This window comes from Fragaria vesca, linkage group LG6 (assembly GCF_000184155.1).
Source record: "Fragaria vesca subsp. vesca linkage group LG6, FraVesHawaii_1.0, whole genome shotgun sequence".
Lineage (NCBI taxonomy): Eukaryota > Viridiplantae > Streptophyta > Magnoliopsida > Rosales > Rosaceae > Fragaria > Fragaria vesca.
This window is the reverse complement of record NC_020496.1, coordinates 21,613,656-21,632,434: the sequence shown is the minus strand read 5'-3', so window position 1 is coordinate 21,632,434 and position 18,779 is coordinate 21,613,656. Positions and strand designations below refer to the sequence as shown.

At 38.5% G+C, this 18,779-nt stretch overlaps 1 protein-coding gene across 1 annotated transcript; it reads left to right on the top strand.

Moving 5' to 3' along the window:
* The first annotated feature begins 6,519 nt into the window (after positions 1-6,519).
* Positions 6,520-10,150, top strand: LOC101294288 (putative ribonuclease H protein At1g65750-like). The gene is made up of 6 exons (XM_004305590.1): positions 6,520-6,889; positions 6,941-7,550; positions 7,597-7,681; positions 7,741-7,923; positions 7,978-8,674; positions 9,582-10,150. Exons 1-6 carry the CDS (start codon positions 6,520-6,522, stop codon positions 10,148-10,150), a joined length of 2,514 nt encoding a protein of 837 aa, XP_004305638.1.
* The last annotated feature ends 8,629 nt before the right edge of the window (positions 10,151-18,779 follow it).

The window sequence follows — 18,779 nt, the reverse complement described above, 5'->3', positions numbered from 1 at the left end:
CTTAAGATATTAATGTTTTTTTTTTATTTTATTTTTTAAATAATTCCGTCTCCTAAGTAAAAAATTCTGTCTCTTAAGCTCTACTTAGACAACGGAATACCATTCCGTCTCTTAAGTGGTTAATATTTTTTTTATTTTATTTTTTTAAATAATTCCGTCTCCTAAGTAAAAAATTCCATCTCCTAAGCTCTACTTAGAAGACGGAATACCATTCCGTCTCCTAAGTGGTTAATATTTTTTTAATTTTTTTAAATAATTTCGTCTCCTAAGTAAAAAAAGTTCGTCTCCTAAGCTTTACTTAGAAGACGGAATACAATTCCGTCTCCTAAGTAAAAATTTCCGTAGTCTAAGTAACACTTAGGCGACGGAATATTTTTTCGTCGCCTAGGAGAATATTTAGGCTACGGAATTGTATTCTGTCTCCTAAATGGAACTTAGGCTACGGAATTTAAAAAATTCCGTCTCCTAAGTGACTTTTTCTAGTAGTGAGATGCAGACTATAGGGGGAGTCTAGCACATACATGTCATTATCAAATGTGAAGCGTGCGGTTGTGCTCTTTTTCTTTTAGACCAAGGATTTTGTCCCACCGGGTTTTTACTTGGCAAGGTTTTTAACGAGGCAACATCGCATGCACCGTTTGTCTCATGCAGAGATCATTGCTTAACATGAAGTTATTCATGAATGTGTTTGGTTAAAGTTTATCATTGCACATGGTAGACATGTTTAAGTGTTTGCCTAAATCTACTTTTGAGAAGCATGTGGAAAGCATTGGAATGCGGCATTTATCAAGTCTCTCCGATTAAGATTCTTATTAGGGGGAACATCACATGATCGAGTTCTCAATGAAGTGGTTGGTGCGTTGTACTCTTTTGTCCTTCGGCCAAGGTTTAGTTTTTCCCACAAGGTTTTTGTTACTTGGCAATGTTTTTAACGAGACAACATGGTATGCACCCATCAGCATAAAGACGCGCGATACAAGGAGGAGTGTTGTAGGACTATTCCACATGTGTGCTTTGGTTTAATGCTTGTCAAAGAAGATATGATATCAAGATATGTTTCCTTGTACAACATCTGATAGTGCTATGTAATTCCTTATATAAGAGCTATTATTAATGAATAAGATGATGATTCTCTATTCTTTTTACTATCTATCATTCTCTCAATAATTCCTCCTGAAACAACTATCTAAATAATAAATATAAGACTTATTATTGAAAAGAATAAAAAAAGCAAGCCTACCAGATGATGCCAAGCGGCCCAAGAGCCCAGAAGACCAAAAGAGGAGTGTGTGTTAGGTCTGATCCGCTTGTATTATTGGATCGACACCACGGCTTCCGTTGGAGCACACCACCTCACATAACCGCTAGCTAACCTCGCCGGCCGGATCTCTGTGGATCTCAGATTCAATGTGAAACCTAAATCAACACTAGATCAATCCATGTAGCCTCTATTAGCCCATCTCAACCCTCGAATAGGGAGAAAAAAGACGATATATAATCGGCCTCCACCGTGTATTAGATTGATCCCATTCTCCGCTGCGCACCAGAAGTCCACCTATCCCTCCCTTGCTTGAAAACTTTGCCGCTACCCAGATAGGATACGAAAACGAAGGAAACATTCTACTCGTCACACCTCTTTGAACACGAGCTTGTCGTTTCTGGTTTTCTTCGCCGGCCCCAAACCCTTTGTCTCTCAACAGTGGACTCATACCAATTCGCCCGTCCAACGACAATGTTTAATGAACGCGCAGCTGGACGCAGCATTGAAAAGTTTTCTAGGGTTTTTGGTCGCTTTGACTTTCTTGGAACTCTAGTGTTGTGGATGATTCTTCAACTCTAGGTAACTTGAATTATTCTAATTTATTATTTTGTGAAAAATACCAAATGAATCATATTTAAATATTGGACTGAGTATATATATGTAAATTAAGTAATCATATTTATTATATATATATATATGTGTATATATATTAACGATGATAAATGTTATGCACACATCTACAAGAAATTTATTCGTTCTTAATTTTTTTTGCCTTTAAATAAGAACAATGGATGAAAATATGGCCACGAAGGTCGTTATCAACCTCTTCACCTCCCAATTACTCCCCTACCTCAAATCCTCAAAGTTATCTTTCACACATTACATTTCTCTTAGCCTAAGAGTCTTAGGTTATAATAATGGTATACATTCCAATATATGCATTATACAAATCAGGAAAACCCCGCGCATTGTTGCGGGTTTGGAATACTTTCAACAACTATTGGTTTAATGGTTGTACAAAATAAGATTAACAATAGAATAGAACGTTACAATTGGGTCGTTGTAGACCATGAGATGACGCACTATGACCAATCTTCCGTGGTAGAAAACGGGACAAGTAACCAGCCACCAAAATACAAGGAGGAAGGGACAAGTCCTCAATCTATCATTATTGACCACTTCGAGGACTACCCTACGCAGAGGGGCAACCCCATATCATCAAAAAACACTAGCTATAGGCCAAAGTCCTATAACTAAGAAAATACTCTAGACCTGCAAGCAGTCCTAGTTTGATAAAACATAAATAAATAAAATAGAGAACACAGGCAGGCCCAAATTGAGTCCCAACCCACACTTCTGCCCAATAGAAGTCTAAGCCCAAGAGGGCCCAGCACCTAATCCATGCCCATGCGCCCAGCCAAACCACCGGCGAACCAAAAGGATGAAGCACCGCCGCCGTCGCTGCTATCGGATCCAGACAATCGTCCAAACACCGACGTCGACCACGCCCATCGTAACAACCCACCAGCACCGCCCAGATCTGTCATATCCCACGAAAAATCCTCCATCTCCATCTGCTACACACCCCAATCCAGAATTAGTGGGTTCCCGGCAAGATCTGGAAGGATCCGACCATTAGCCACCATCTAAACCGACTCCCACAAACGGAGCGTGCAACAAGACCGGAACAAAGATTCGCGAAATCGTTGCTTGCGTCGACGAAGACATCAACAAAGACAAAGGAACCGAGGATCCTCTCAGACTCAAACAACCACCAGAGCATGCTCTTGATTTGTGCTCTCGTCCGGCCGCACTAGACAAACGCCGGCAAGACCAAGGTCTGCGCTAGTGCCGTAGCGCAGCCGGACAAAAAAGGTGAAGGTTTCGAAGAAAACTTTGCTAGCGTGTGGGGCGCGTTCTACCCTATCAATTGTTTTATAAATATTTTTTATGGATTTATTAGTTAAATATGTGAACTAATTAATGCATTAAGTCATATTTTATTTTGATTTTTTATTACATTTAGTTCAATCATTAACAAATCTTAACTTTTTTGTAGTTTTTTGTTTTTATTTGATAAAATTCTATTAGATATATGTATATAATAGGCCTGGCCCGGCCCATCTAAAAAGCCCGGTCCAGCCCAGCCCTGTGAGCTTTGATTTTTTTTTTAATAGCCCGGCCCGGCCTTAAAATTTTAAAAAAAAACATGATTGAGGCCCGAGCCCGTAGGCCGGTCGGGCCGGGCGGGCTTTTTGACGATCCCTAGTCTGCCCAATGTTATCATAGAGTAGTATAGCTAAAGCCAAATGATCGAGCTTCATTGTGGCGAGAGATAGAGGCTCGGAGCTCTATGCGTTGGCGGAAGTAGAAGCGCCGTGAAAAAGTTAGCTTGTTTGTTAAAGGGATAGAAATGTATGGAGCTCCTCCAAACACAAAAGTGTGTAGTAAGAAGATAGATATGTTTCAGACCAAAAAAAAAAAATTTCTTTACACATTATATTTTTCTTAATACACACCTCTTTCTCTGTTTTTGCCACATTTTCCCTATTTTTTCCTCTTTTACCCTTCTCTCACATAGTATGCAACTTCGTCTTTATGATCTATGCTCTGCAGCATCAGAAACACAACAACTTTATCTCTTAGTGTTGAATCCCATCTCTTTCCTTATGGAACTCTACAATCTCATTATCTTGGGATAATTATGGTTGACGAATTCAATTTGACAAACCTCGCATAATCCCCAATAAGTTGCTGATCTAAACCTAAATGTGTATAAACATCATATCTCCAGATCTTTGTAAATTAGTTTCAGCATGCTTTGCCAATCCTATATCCACTTGCAAGCTTCTGAGCTTTAGAAAGATGATTCATTTGTTTAAGAAATGGGGTTTTTTTTTCCCTTATCATTCACTATGGCACTACGCCCATATATGGCCATATAAAAATACATAACACTTTTGGTATGATAAACATTATCATCAACACAAATGAGCACTAGTAAGATGGAACGATTACTTGCCGGCAACCCTCCAATCTAAACGTCATTGGATTGTATGGAGTTAGATATAGGCTGTTAGTTTTTCATTGAAATGAGAGGATAAAACAGTGATTTATGAATTTACAAAAAATGGGGGTGTGTATGTAGGAATTGGTGATGTGTTAGTAAAATTTCTCCTAAAAACAGAAGAAGATAGATATGTTTAAATCAGATCTCCCCTCAAAAATATGAACCAAACTTCACCCATATCACTCATACTCACTTGTGGTGGGATTCTGTACAAATTGTTGTTAACCTCGGCAATACTTTTAAGTTGGCAAGCTTTGCATCGATCCATTCTTATGTAACTATGTAAATTTTGACAAATTGATGGTCAGTGTGAGGGATGGAGATCTATGCATGTATCGTTAATTAGATGATGGTAATTGGTTGTGAGACATATATTCAAACAAAGCTTTGCTTTGAAAAGTATTCACTCAACAATTTCTTTTGATGGATATGCTTACACTTCTAGAGGTGTGGTTGCTTCAAAGACCGAAAAACTTACATATGATATATTGATATTGGAAAATTTGAGGCATTTTACTAATAAGTAGTGCATTCATAGCAGTCAAGAACTGAGAGAATGTGATGGGTGATTGTGAAGTTTCTATGTACATATCCTCTCTAGGTCCAACATTTGACTATGAGAAAAAGGTACCTTTGGTGCAAAAACTACTTTACAAATTACTAATTCATGTTCTAGTTGAAGGTATTTCGCAACTACATACAGTTAAATCTTTATAAATTAATAATGTCTAGACTGATAAAATTTATTAATTTAACGAGTTATTAATAAATCGATAAATTAATACATTATTAATTTATCAAAATATTATTTAGTTTTTTTAAATATTTTTAATTATTTTCTCAGTAAAAATATATTGCTGTACTTTGTTCAATAGACAACGTTGTTGAATTTATTACGTATATATTATTTAATTGCTACTTTATTCAACGTACTACATTATTTAATATATTATGTTAGTTCGATGCATGTGCTGTATTATGTCATATGATAAACATTAAATAAATAAAACACTATTCAAATAAACAAAAATCTTAGTCACACAAATGAGATATATAAACTGAGACATATAACGCATCTGCTAAACTGTGGATAAAATTAGTGAGAGTCGCTGCTCCGAGGTTTTAGCCGCCTAGGGTTTCGACTTTCTGGTTTTCGCCATCCGCATCAGAGAGAAGCTTGCTTCTCAAGCATCATGAACGTCCTCGCATGGAATTGCCAAGGGATAGTAAACAGGGAAACTCGTCATGCTCTGAAATTGTTGGTTCAACAACATCAAGTGCATATGATTTTTCTGTCGGACACGCACTGCACTGTGGTGCAACACAATTCACTCAAGAAAGCGATCGGCTTGCCAAATATGATCCAACTGGAGCAGGAGGAGAGATCTGGAGGTCTAGTTCTATTGTGGGACGAGAATAGGCAGGTCTCGTTGCAGTTTGCGCAATACTTCTTCATCGATGTTGATGAGGTGAGCGAGGAAGGTATCCAATGGCGGTTCATCAGATTCTATGGTCATTCGGACACAGGTCAGCGCCATATAACATAGGATCTTCTGCGCTCCATAAAAGGTAGGGTTAGGGAGAAGTGGTTGGTCGCCGGTACGACTTTAACGAAATTCTCCAGTTGAGTGAAAAATCAGGAGGATGTCTTCGAGATATCGATCAGATGGCTGCTTTCCGGCAAACCCTGTCAGACTGCAATCTAGAGGATATGGGGGCAGCGGGAGGCAGTTATACATGGAGTAATAGTAGTACGAAGGAGAGGTTAGATCGAGGTGTTTGCTCCCCAGAGTGGTTAGCAGCCTTTGGTTTCTCCAAAGTGATGAATCTTCCTCCAAGTCGATCGATTCATGTTCCTCTATTGATTGTGATCCGTAGAGATAAACCGGTTCATGTACAGGGGAGGAGGCCTTATCGCTTTGAGGAAGCAAGGTGTAGTCATGTGCAATTTGAGCAGGTTTTGTCTTCAGCTTGGAATACACCTCAGGTGGGGAGCCCTATGGTTCAAGTTTGCAGAAAGATTAGAGACTCGGGTAAGCAGCTCCTACAATGGGATAGAACTGTGTTTAAGGAGCGTCGAAACAAACTGGAGGCAGTACGGGATGAACTTGACCTTCTTTTGCAGAAGCCTTTTGACCCGGCTGATCATATTGAAAAACAACGACTCTCTCGTTAATTAAATGAGTTGATGACAATTGATGAGACCTATTGGAGGCAGCGATCTCGAGCTATTTGGCTCAAGAAAGGAGACCGGAATTCCAAATTTTTTCATAAGAAAGCTTCGAATAGAAAGAAGAGAAACCGGATAAAAGGCCTTAGGGATGAGCATGGTGTTTGGCAGGAGAATCCGGAAGGGATTGAAGGAGTTGTCATTCAATACTTTCACAAGTTATTCTCTCGGCATGAACCAAACATTTTGGCACAAGAGATGGTTTTGCAGGCAGTTCACCCGAGGGTTACGCCAGAGATTAATCAAATATTGCTGAATCCGTATTCGACTGAGGAAGTGAAGTTGGCCTTCTTTCAGATGCACCCGTCGAAAGCCCCTGGCCCGGATGGTATGTCCCCTTTTTTCTTTTAGAATTATTGGGACCTTGTTGGTACTGAAGTTAGTCATGCAGTGATTTCTTTCCTTACTACAAAAGAAATGCCTCATGATTTAAACTTCACCCATGTGGTTCTCATTCCTAAAGTGAAGGAGGTTCAGGATATGTCTCAATTACGCCCCATTGCATTGTGTAACGTCATATACAAGATTGCATCGAAAGTTCTAGCTAATCGTCTGAAACAGTTCCTTCTTGAGATTATCTCACCTCAGCAAAGTGCCTTTGTTCCTGATCGATTAATATCTGACAATACCTTAGTGGCGTCGGAACTAGCTCATTATATGCATGTGTTGAGGAGGGGACAAGAAGGTTTCATGGTTCTAAAGCTGGACATCAGTAAAGCCTATGATTGGTTAGACTGGGATTTTTTGGTGAAAATAATGACCAAGATGGGTTTTGCCTCTCAATGGATGGAGTTGATCCAATGTTGCTTGTCCACAGTGCGCTATTCTTTTTTGATCAATGGTATGCCCAGAGGTTATGTAACGTTGAATCGTGGTTTGAGACAAGGTGATCCTATTTCTTCCTACCTCTTTCTATTTTGTGCTGAGGCTTTATCGGCTCTTATTGCCAATGCTGTTTCTAAAGGAGTTTGGCATGGATTTGAGGGTGTGTGAGGGTGCCCCAACTATAAGTCATTTATTTTTTGTCGATGATAGTCTGCTATACGCTAGGGCTTCTCTACAAGATTGCGCCCTTATTCGGCAGATTATGAAGGTATATGAAGATGCTTCGGGCCAACAGGTTAGTTTGCAGAAGAGTAGTGTGACTTTCATGGCAGTGTGCTTCCCATTTTACAACAGAGTTTGGCTGATTACCTTGGTATGCCGATTGTGGCTGCCCATGATAAATACCTGGGTATCCCAACTCGAGTGAGACGTTCTCGGAATGATACCTTTGCTTATATCAAGGATAATCTGACAAAGAAGTTAACAGGGTGGAGAACGAAATTATTAAGTGCAGCTAGGAGAGAAATACTGATTAAGGTAGTAGCTCAAGCAATACCATTGTATACTATAAGTAACTATTTATTGCCACAGGGAATGATTCAGGAACTCCATCAACTTTGTGCCAAATTTTGGTGGGGTGGAACATATGAGAAAAGAGGAATGCATTGGAGGGCATGGGATGCTCTGTGTAAACCAAAAGCAAAAGGAGGTATGGGTTTTCATCATTTGTTTGCTTTTAATTTGGCCATGTTAGCTAAACAGGGTTGGTGGCTACTACAATATCCCTCCTCGCTACCTGGTCAGTTGTTGAAAGCAATATATTTCCCCCATTGCAATTTTTGGGAAGCTGAGCTCGGAAAGGCCCCCTCGTATGCATGGAGGAGTATTCTGGAAGGGCGGGATACATTGCGAAATGGAATCCAGAGGTTGATTGGCGATGGAATGTCGACGAATGTGTGGGCTGATCCGTGGTTAATGGGCGAGAACTTATTGCCATTTTTTTCTGATACTGTTAGTCGAGTCTCTGATCTTTTTGTGAGCCCTGGAGTGTGGGATGTGGCATTGCTATCTCATTTATTCCTAGCTCACATTGTACACAAGAATCAAGCATTACCGATCAGTAGCAGAAGTCACTCTGATAAATCGATTTGGGCTCTGGATAGAAAAGGTTTGTTTACGGTAAAGTCAGCTTACCATATAGCAAGGACAAGGGTTTTGGAAGATCATGTCATGGCCCCTAATCCTTCTGTGCAATTGTGGAATAAGATTTGGAATGCTCCAGTTCCGGGTAAGCATGCCCGGACTTGATATGAGGCTGAGGAGTCAGCCGACTCAAGGCCCGGAGTCATAAGGGGCCCAGAAAAAAATTAACAAGTTTTCATTAATCATCCTACAAGCACAGTGATCGAGCTCAAGTTTTGCCAAATTAAAAGAAAATACTGACATGATAGGCCTATACAAGTTCAACAAGTTATATATAATTATAGTATATTTTAAAATCTATTGAAGTAAGAAATTTGTTTTTTTGAACAAAAAGAAATTTGTTTTATAAATAGGATTTATAATGTAAATATGATTATTAAAATATTATCTAAATAGGAATATTTAGATATAAAATTACTAAAATATAGAGAGGTTTGGTAATCTCTACATATATTCGGATATTACATGAATATATTTTCGGAAATTACATGTTGTTTGTTGTTTATTATTGTTAATTAGCTAGTTCCCGAAAAACTTTTATAAAGAAAATGCATTTAATAAAAAAAATGACACGAAATGCACATTATGATTTGAGGGCCCAACTTTTAGAGTTTGACTCACGCCTGAAAATCTCAGGTCCGGGCCTGCGGGTAAGGTAAAAATATGTGTATGGAAAGTAGCTTCTAATATTCTCCCATCACAAAGTCGGCTTAGTCAAAGAGGTATTGATATTGACACCCAGTGCCCATTTTGTGATGAAGAAGTAGAATCTCTTATCCATGCACTGAGAGACTGCCCCCATGCCGCAACTTTTCTTCAGTTGGCGGATATTCCTATACAGCTAGCCGATACAAATGCTCTTGACTGGTTAGTATCCTCTTTGGAAAACTCTCCTTTTACTTTTGCTACTCTTATGATGATTATTTTTTCGGTTTGGAGGAACCGAAACGATCACGTCTGGAATAATAATGCAAAGTAGGCTACTGAGGTAGTCCCTATTACCCTGGGTTGGTGGGAGGAGTTTAAATCTGCAATTGTGAAAAGCAGAGGTCGCAATGTCTCACCTCGGGACAAATGGATCACCCCTTCTTCGGGGTACATCAAACTGAATGTTGATGGAGCCTACAACAATGCATCTGGTATGGCTAGTTTGGGAGGGGTTTTCCACGCTCATACTGGTAGTTGTTTGGGAGTTTTTATGCAAGGGTTATTCTCAGCACACTCTGCACGTCATAGTGAATTAATGGCATTGTTAGCAGGAGTGCAGGCAGCGATCCAGCATAATCTCTATCCTCTTACCATTGAGACGGATTGCTTGGTTTTGGTTTCGGCCCTTACCAGTGGCTCCCTCAATGATTCTGAACTTGGATTCCTAATTGAAGACTTGTGGGCAAGTTTGTCTACTATTACTACTTCAATCCGGTTTGTGAGAAGATCAGCAAACAGAGTTACTCATGTTATAGCCAAAGAGGCTTTCAGTGGTCCTGCTAATTTAGTTTTTACTACTGATCCTTCTCGTGCTATGAGAAGGATGCTTTCCTCTGATTATAATGATGTTTGATCAATGAATTCGATTTGTTTCCTCAAAAACAAAAAAAATCTTAGTCACACAACACATCAAAAACACAACAATGACTTCTCATCTCAAATGTGCAAAAAAAAAATTGATGATGATTGATGAAATGCGTAAAGCGTTGTACGTTTCAACAAAGATAATCAAGTTAGCATTAAAAAAAAATTGCAACATATGACTCATTATTTATGAAGTCCTCATAAATAAATAATTAATTCTATGTATTAAGGAGTTATTAATTTATATATCGAATGGGGTTTATGTGAATTTTCGTATTTGTATTATCTTATAAATTTAATGAATTATTAATTTAGCACGTTGTCCCTAATTCGGGGCTGGCAAAAATTATAATTTTAGTGAAATTATTAATTAATCGAGTATTGAATTATCAAGGTTCTACTGTAGTTATTGACTATAGAACTGTATAGTGTATGAGTCCGTCTCTATCAGATGAGGGTATATACTGGGTAGAATATGCATCCGCCTTGAAGGCTCTTGTACTCGGTTATTTTATTTTTGAACTCGACTTTAGTGACAAGGGCTGGTCATCTTAAGGTAACCACAACCAATGAACATGAGACACGTGTCCATTTTAAAAGGCTTGGCTGCAATTTAAGAACATAACATGGGGGTGGTTTTGGGTATTTGACATGTTTATTTATAATTTTTGTTGACACTTATCCATCTCTCTTTGGTATTTGTCACTCATAAATGACCATAGTTGGTCACCCAAGTTATTTCCTTTATTTTTTGTCTTAATCTTTATTTATAAAAGAAAAAAAATGTTCTAAGCTCAATCTTTAGTTATAATAGGAAAAAGAAGTTCTAAGATCAAATCACCCCAACATCTTAATTTTTTCGCGCGTGAGAGAAAAATACATAGTTTTTTATTTATTTTTATTTTATTTTTTCTAAAATAATGTTTAATCACAGATAAACTCATGTGAACTATGCATCAATCATCACACGAAGAAAAATACGTAGTTGAACTTTACCTCATTGATTGTTTGTGTTCATCATATATTTTAGGGATCTTAATTACAAATCTCATTAAGCCGAAGCAAAAGAAAAGGATGGCCAAATTGACATTGCAAGATCCTGATGAAAAGGAGGATCAACTCTTTACAGAGTTTATCAAAGTTGAAATAGAGTGTCATGGATAATATTATTTTCTGCACGTTATATATTGCATGCAAAATCCAATGCCCGGCATTAATTGGACGAAATAAGTTGTGTTTGTTACATATTTGTCACCCCACTTTAATTTAGTAGTGTAGTTTTGGTTGTTTATGTATGTATATTCAACACTACTAGCATGTTTACTAACATCGAATGAAATTGAGAGTCGCGTAATTGATTACGGGACGGGTGAATTCTGGCGTTTGCTAACATGTCAAGGTATTGGAATTGGTGTGGATCTCACTTGCTTATCAGGAATTGATTCTTTATGAACCTCATAATCTGATACCCAAGGGGGGAGATTTGTGTCAGAATCAAGCTTATGGAATCAACTTTTTCTCCCGTAAATATCCTCACATAATTATAACATTTCCAAATTACTCAACCCTAAAAAATTACAAACATTCTAGCCTCCTTTCTTATAGGGGTATTTTAGTAATCAAACTAGTTTTAATTTCGATTTCATACGGTAAATAAACAACATCAATCGTAGTTAGTTTCATTCATGTTTTGATTCCCTATGATAAGTAAACAGTAGAATAGAATGAAATATCTTGTTAATACCGATTCTAGTTGATATCAATTGATAATAATTTTCATCCCAAGTTAGTAAACGCGCCCTACAATCTATGAGTCTCTGTATCAGCATGCAAGGGTGGATCCTTTAAAGGACAAGAGGCGGTCATGGCTCTCTCTGATGATTTCAAATTTTATCCTAATTATGGTAAAATTGTGTATCTTTTAGTATTAAATTTTAGAATATCGTATATATACTAGTCTCTTTAAGAATTTTGACCCTTTCGTTGTTTTGTTTCAAGATCCGCCAGTGCCATCGTGCAATGAGTAATTGAGTATCACAATTGCATGCTTAAGTGAGCAACATATTCGATTTACGTCCGAAAGTATAGTCATGGCGTAGGGAGTAGGGGTAGAGAGTGGTGAGCTGACCCCTTACAACTCTTCATAGAGTTTAATTAATTGCACTTCTTATATAAGTAGGTGATATAATACTTTGAGGACCCACCCTCTTAACAAATAAAAATGAACCTTTTGCCTAACTATCCTTAATGTTATCTCTTATCTTGGACGACAGAGGGGTGCTTTGAATTCCTGCCTTGAATTCCTCATTCGTCAGGCTCTCAAAGGAAGGCAGGGTGAGAGGCTAGCCTCTCTCCCTCCTTATCATGGACAGGGCATCAAGGATGCCTTTGAGATAAAGATTACGTTGTTGAATCTGCCGGTGGATGTCAGCAAATAGGGTTGTTGTGAGCTCGGCTTGTGATGAGGTGATCTTTAGAAAGTCAACTTTTGTGGGTGTTGGCTTTGGGCCTGTGTAGGCGGCAATTAGGCTGGAGCTTGAAGGCTTTGAATTCGGTAAGTCAGCCTTGTGTTGGCTTTACAGGTCTAGAGTTTTGGGCCAGATCGATCCTGGTGTTCTGAACTCTGGCTAGGCAGTGAATAAAGTTGAATCACAATTGTTTCTTGGCAAGTCAGCAACCCTAAGGCAAGTGCGCATTACAAACATTATGGGCATCAATATGAGTGATTTTTCCTTTTACCTATATGGGAGTTCCCATTTTTGTGGGAAGAGCTAACTAAATCGGTTCTTTTACTTCCAATTGCTGACAAAATCAAAGCAAAACGTACCTTCTAGAAGGAATTTCACAAGCTGATTGAATCTGTTATTCTGTCAAATTTTCTCCTGAAATTATGTCATTTCTTTATGACAAGGTATGTACCTTCATTTATAATAAGAAATGGAAAATTCTTTGGAGTTTCAAACGGGCACACCAAGAGGTAGCTGAGGTTATTTCTTCTTTTTCTCTACCGGCATTTGACAAGCCTGACCAGTCGGTGTGGATTATGGAAACATCAGGCATACTCACAGCTCTGTCTGTTTACTGCATGTTGGCAGAGCAATTACTAGTAGTCAATTGGGGATGTAGAATATGGGATGTTGTTGGTCCGCCTCGCAAGAGTATAGTTTGCTTGGAAGGTTTTGCTGAATAAAATACCCACTAATAAGTTCCTTCAGCGTAGGGGTTCCATTGTTTGCTCGCGTTGTCAGTTGTGCAGAAAGAGTTTTAAGATTATAAGCCCCTATATATGGTACATATTGATTTGTAATTTATTATAGAGTTTATGGGTGGAGCGAAATAGATTAGAGCATGATGGGGGTGATTTTAAGGAGGCTATATTCAAACCGAAACTAGTCTTGACACTCAAAGAATCAAGGTCCATGGCTTTTGTTTCCACTCCTAGTCCCCAATCTATACTTAGTATTGGTTTGTTGGGTCTTTCTCCTTTGAGACCTGCGGCACCTAGAGTTGTTCATGTTTTATGGCAGCCTCCTCCTATTCATTGGGTTAAGTTGAACATAAATGGATCTTTTAGTAACCAGGCACACTTAGGATATGGTGGTATTTTCATAAATCATAAGGCATCTTTTCTAGGTACTTTTACAACTCGTGATCTTGTGTGTAGTGCGAGTGATGCCGAGATGTTAGCAATCATTAAGGCAATGCTCGTTGCCTAGGCTAGCTAATCACTGCATTGATCTTGTTAATGTACTTCAGGGTCCTTTGTCTGTTCCATGACGTTTGCATATAGCTTGGGAAATTGCATGCATACTGCACGCTAGATGAATGTTCATTTTTTCACATATACTCAGAGATGGTAACTCGGTTGCCGATAAGCTAGCTAACTATGGTGCAAATACATAGGGTACTTTTGGTGGGATTTTCTATTACCATTACTGTACTCACCTTTTTGGTCATGACTTTTTAGGTCGACCTATGTACATATTTTCTTGGTTATTTAAAACTTTTAATTGCGTGCCAGTTTGTAACCAAAAAAAAAAAGATAAAGAGATAGTCTTTTTCTTTATTTGTTTTAAACGTTTGTTAGCTTATACTTTCTGTTAGCAAGGTTTTGGTTTAGTCCCCCTTGCTTTGTACCTCTTTTTTCATATCAATCAAATTTCATGTGTTTGCTCAAAAATCGTCTCTGCCGAAATGAGGTCGAGGGATTAAAAAAAGTCCTTCTAACTTGTGCGGGCATGCCAACTCACGGCTGGACGGCCAAGTGATGTTTTGATTGATAGTGTGCGCCTGAATTTGACTTCTGCAAATGTTTTGAGGAAGGAACCCACTCAACTGTTAGTTTCTACTACTTGTGTTGCAAGGATTTTCGGCTAGGCGTTAATCCTCATCGGGATCCTCGAATACGTTTACTTCTTGGGCGATCTTGAATATTCGGGTGACAAGCGAGAGATCTATTGCGTGAAGATACTCATCAATCACCGTGAACACGAAGATGAAGCAGACTCGGTTATTGAAACGTTGTAAGGTTATGTGTGTGTGACCAACTAATCGCATTAACACAATCCAGATTGGCCGAAAGAGATCGATGGATGTTGTGAGCTCGGTTTGTGACGAGTTGATTTCTGGATGGCCAGCTTTCATGGGCGTCGGCTATGGGCATGAGCAAACGACAATTGGGTTGGAGCTCAAAAGGCTTTGAGTTTGGTAAGTCGACCTTAGGTTGGCTTAAGAGGTTTGTTGTTTTGGGCCAGATCAGTCCCGGTGTGGCGTTTTGCTTCAATGTGACGGCAGCGGAGGCTTCTTGGTGCTAGATTGGCTCCTGGTGATCGACGTTGATACAATTGTGGTGGATAGCTATAGAGGCGGTGATTGGCCTTGGTTTGGGGTTCCCAAACCTTTGGGTGTTAGGTGTAATTGGGGTTCGCATCCAGTTTGGGGTTGTGCTTCAAACCCTACTAAGGTTTGAGGCATATGGTTGGAATGGACCGAGAGTGGTTGGGCCTAGGCTTTAGTTGCTCTAGAGTTGGGTTTTTGGGCTTCATTGACTCCGACTTTGTTTCTGACCATTTACTTCGGTAATTAGCAGTCAGCTCATATTGGGGGAGGAAGTTCTAGTTGTCATGTTGCGACAATGTTCTGACTGACAACAATGTCAGTTTTCCAAAGAAGAAGAGCGAATCAGAGGAGCTCAGTTTTCCCTCCTCTCTCTGGCTTGGGCTTTGATTGGGTTGGGCCTCTAATGAGTTCAATGTTAGACAGCCTCTACACCCCTACAATGCTCTAGTCTGAAACATTGTTGTTTTGGAAGCAGAAATACAGATGAGGAAGGTCTTAAGCGTTTATGATTGTTAAGAGAACAATTTTGTCTTAGGGTTTTATAGGAGTAGGATATGGCGATTTTTTTTCCAACATTTCACTTTTAGTTTGTAAATTTTTTTTTTAGATTGTAGGCATCATAAATAACGAAGATTGAGATGTAATATAAGTGATCTTTGATTCCTTCGACCTTGACCTAATAATTGAGGTCATGTATGATTAATTGATCACAAAAGAATATCTTCCTCTTCGAAGAAAACTTTGTTCAATAAGTGGAAAGAAGTTATTTTTATGTAAAATAAAACCCTAAATGAGAACGCACCACGCTCGCGTCTCACCACAGTCTCCTCTTCGTCGTAAGTTTCTCCTCGTCCAACGGCCATCCAAGTCGACGACGTAGGCCTCCGGCCTCGTCGATAAGAGGCAGGTGCAGCAGGACAGGCCTTTGGTGAGTTGGGTCTATAATGGACACCGTCGGAATATCTGAATACAGATCGAGACTAAGGGGAGGAGAGGAGGCTGACGGCGTTGGTGTCTCATCTCAGATTGGATGGCTGCGGATAGAGTTACGACCGCAGGCAGAAGATTGGTTGGTGGGATTTTTAGGATCTATTGTTCTCAGATTCGATCGGAATGATCTGATCTGGTTTGGGAGTCAAGGATTTGAATGGGTGACGATGGTGATGAGGGCCGTTCTATGTCAAGTTAAGATCAACGTTCGCCAATCATGCTGCCGACGATACAATGGTGGCGCAGCCTCTGCTGTGCCCAACTTGGGCATGGTTTTATTTGGGCCGAGCTTTGTGACATTTGGGCCTGGATTCTGGCATTGGGCCCGCTTTGTGTGGCTTTGGGCTTTAGGGCCTAGATTTGGCCTGCATGCCCATTTTGGGTATTTTCTATTGTTTTGATTAATTTCTTTTAACTTTTAATTTGGCTAGTTGTTTAAATAAGTCTCCATTTTCTTAAGGCTAACGGAGGGCTATACCCTAGTAGCTACTATTTTTTTGTTTTGTTTTATTGTTTTTTAGTGGTTTTGGATATTGGTGGGTTTTGTCTTGGCAAGTGCACGCAGTGTATCATGTTTTCTCAAATGAACCGGTGATTTCTTTACTTTATCAAATGGTCGTAGTCTTTTAGTGGCAAGATGAAACTTGGGGTCATTGGTAATTTCCAGTGGCATTATAGCCGGAAAACTGATAGACATATAACCGGAAAGCTGATAAACATAGTAACTTATGGCTTTGTATGAATAGTTTTTCTCTAGTATGTAGCCAAAATTATAAAACAATTGGAGTAACTAATGATGCACTTTTTGCTAAATAGTTAATGATTAAGGTGTGATGGTTAGTCGTTCTTACCCTTGTATTAAAAAAAATAATCTTCCTCTTCTCTCGAGATATATATATATATATACACACACATAAATAAAAGAGACGGTGGCCATAATGTATTGATATCCTTACACAATTCTGAGATAATTTGCATTAGGCTTACATTTTAAATTTTATAAAGAAAAAAAAATACGTACTCAAAACTTATCATTAAATTGTTTTCGTGCTCATCCCTTCAACATTGAGACAAAAGCTCATCAAGAATCTGACGTTGAAGCCAACTATGGTTCATTAAACCAATTCTTGCAACTTACGTCGGAGTTGAATTAAATTCGAAGGTATCATCATTGTTTTATGAAGATTCAATTTAAGAAGTCGGTATACATTTGTTACGAATTCCTATACACTACACTACTACACATTTTCATCATTCATATACTTCGTCCTTTTGGGGAATTGGCAACTCAAACTTTCGTAGTACTAGACTACTAGTTCTAAAGTATTAGTAAGAAATATATCATACCCTGGTGGACTCCTAGTCTGTAATATTGCGAGGTCTCAACGGTTATATTAAATTCATTTTATATTTAGTGATTCAACAGTTAAAAATTTATAACGTTAGATGACCAATCTTTGGTTTGTTCTCTTTTAGAAGCAAAGTTTAGTCAAAAATGATATAAGGCGTGCACCCCCACATATCAATTCATTCAAATCGAGTAATTGACCATGCTAAACCCTCTTACACCGAGCAAATCACACTCCCCATCTTTTGCCTAATCATTTATGAAATAACTAAAACAAGTTGAAGAAAAGTAGATGTATGGTTGCCATACATAAATACGTGCTTATATCTTCAGTAATTTAAACAATTTTTCATTATGTTAGTTAGATTTAAAGTAGGTTTTGGGCGCCTTATCAAACAAAAAGAAAAGGGTTTTCTCGGATCACGGATAATGATTTTGGATGCCCTAGTACAAAGGGAAACCCTAATTTTAGAAGCTCTGTTTGTTAACCTCCAGTACCCTCTGGTTAAAAACTTGAAAGGGAGAACCCTAGCTATTATCATTATCAACTTTCCTATCTTTTTCAATAGAGATCAATGAAGAAGGCCTAGATACACGAGAAAACTGTGTAAATTTATTAGTATTAGCAGAATTGATAACAACTTAATTTCTCTGATAGGTCTTGTTGGCCAACCAAAGAGGACACATACACCTGACAATACATGTACGTATCACTAGCTCAGCTAATTCTGCTCGAGCTTTCAATTTAGATTAGTAAGAAAGTTTGTCGAAATAAAATTAAGTTTGAAGATAAGTAAGAACAAACTGTTGTTGCAGCGTTTAATTTGAAAGTTCTGGCAAATTCAAAACAGGGTCAATGATATTTACTCAGCTACCAAATAGAAATAGATATGCATGGCTTCTGTTTTAATTTTCTGGGTGTGAAGAATTAATTGCCTGGTGTTCTTTAGTGTTTGATTAAATTTTTTTTCCAGGATGCTGTTGAGATAGATATATTTTTAAATGTTTGTGGGATTAGCTGTTGCACTTCAATTTTCCAAGGCTTGCCATTTATGAAGTCTTTGATTTTCTGGAGAAATAATTGAAAATTGTAGCTAGAGAGATAGATATGGATGTTTGAGAGATGTTCTTGAGCTTCTTCATTTTTTTTTTAATTAAATTTTTGGGGTTGGGGGAGGTTTTAGCTTTAAAGCCAATGGGTTTTTCCTGTGCTGTATTTGGCTTTACCATTAAACACCGACTACCCTCTAATGCAATGAATGAAGGAAGCCCTCCCTGCACTTTGTAATTGCAATATTGACTGCAAATTTCCATTTCCTGCATTCTTATTGAGATCTTTTCACACCATTAATACATTTCCTGGCCTCAATTTACACTCTTCTTCTCTACCCAATACTTCAATTCAATTCTCAATTCAATTCAGTTCCTCTCTCTCTCTCTC

Coding starts and splice junctions, on each gene's coding strand:
- LOC101294288 (XM_004305590.1), top strand. CDS start 6,520: ATGACAATTGATGAGACCTATTGGAGGCAGCGATCTCGAGCTATTTGG. Junction 7,551..7,596: donor TGGCATGGATTTGAGGGTGT/GTGAGGGTGCCC, acceptor TGTCGATGATAG/TCTGCTATACGCTAGGGCTT. Junction 7,924..7,977: donor GGAGAGAAATACTGATTAAG/GTAGTAGCTCAA, acceptor TTATTGCCACAG/GGAATGATTCAGGAACTCCA.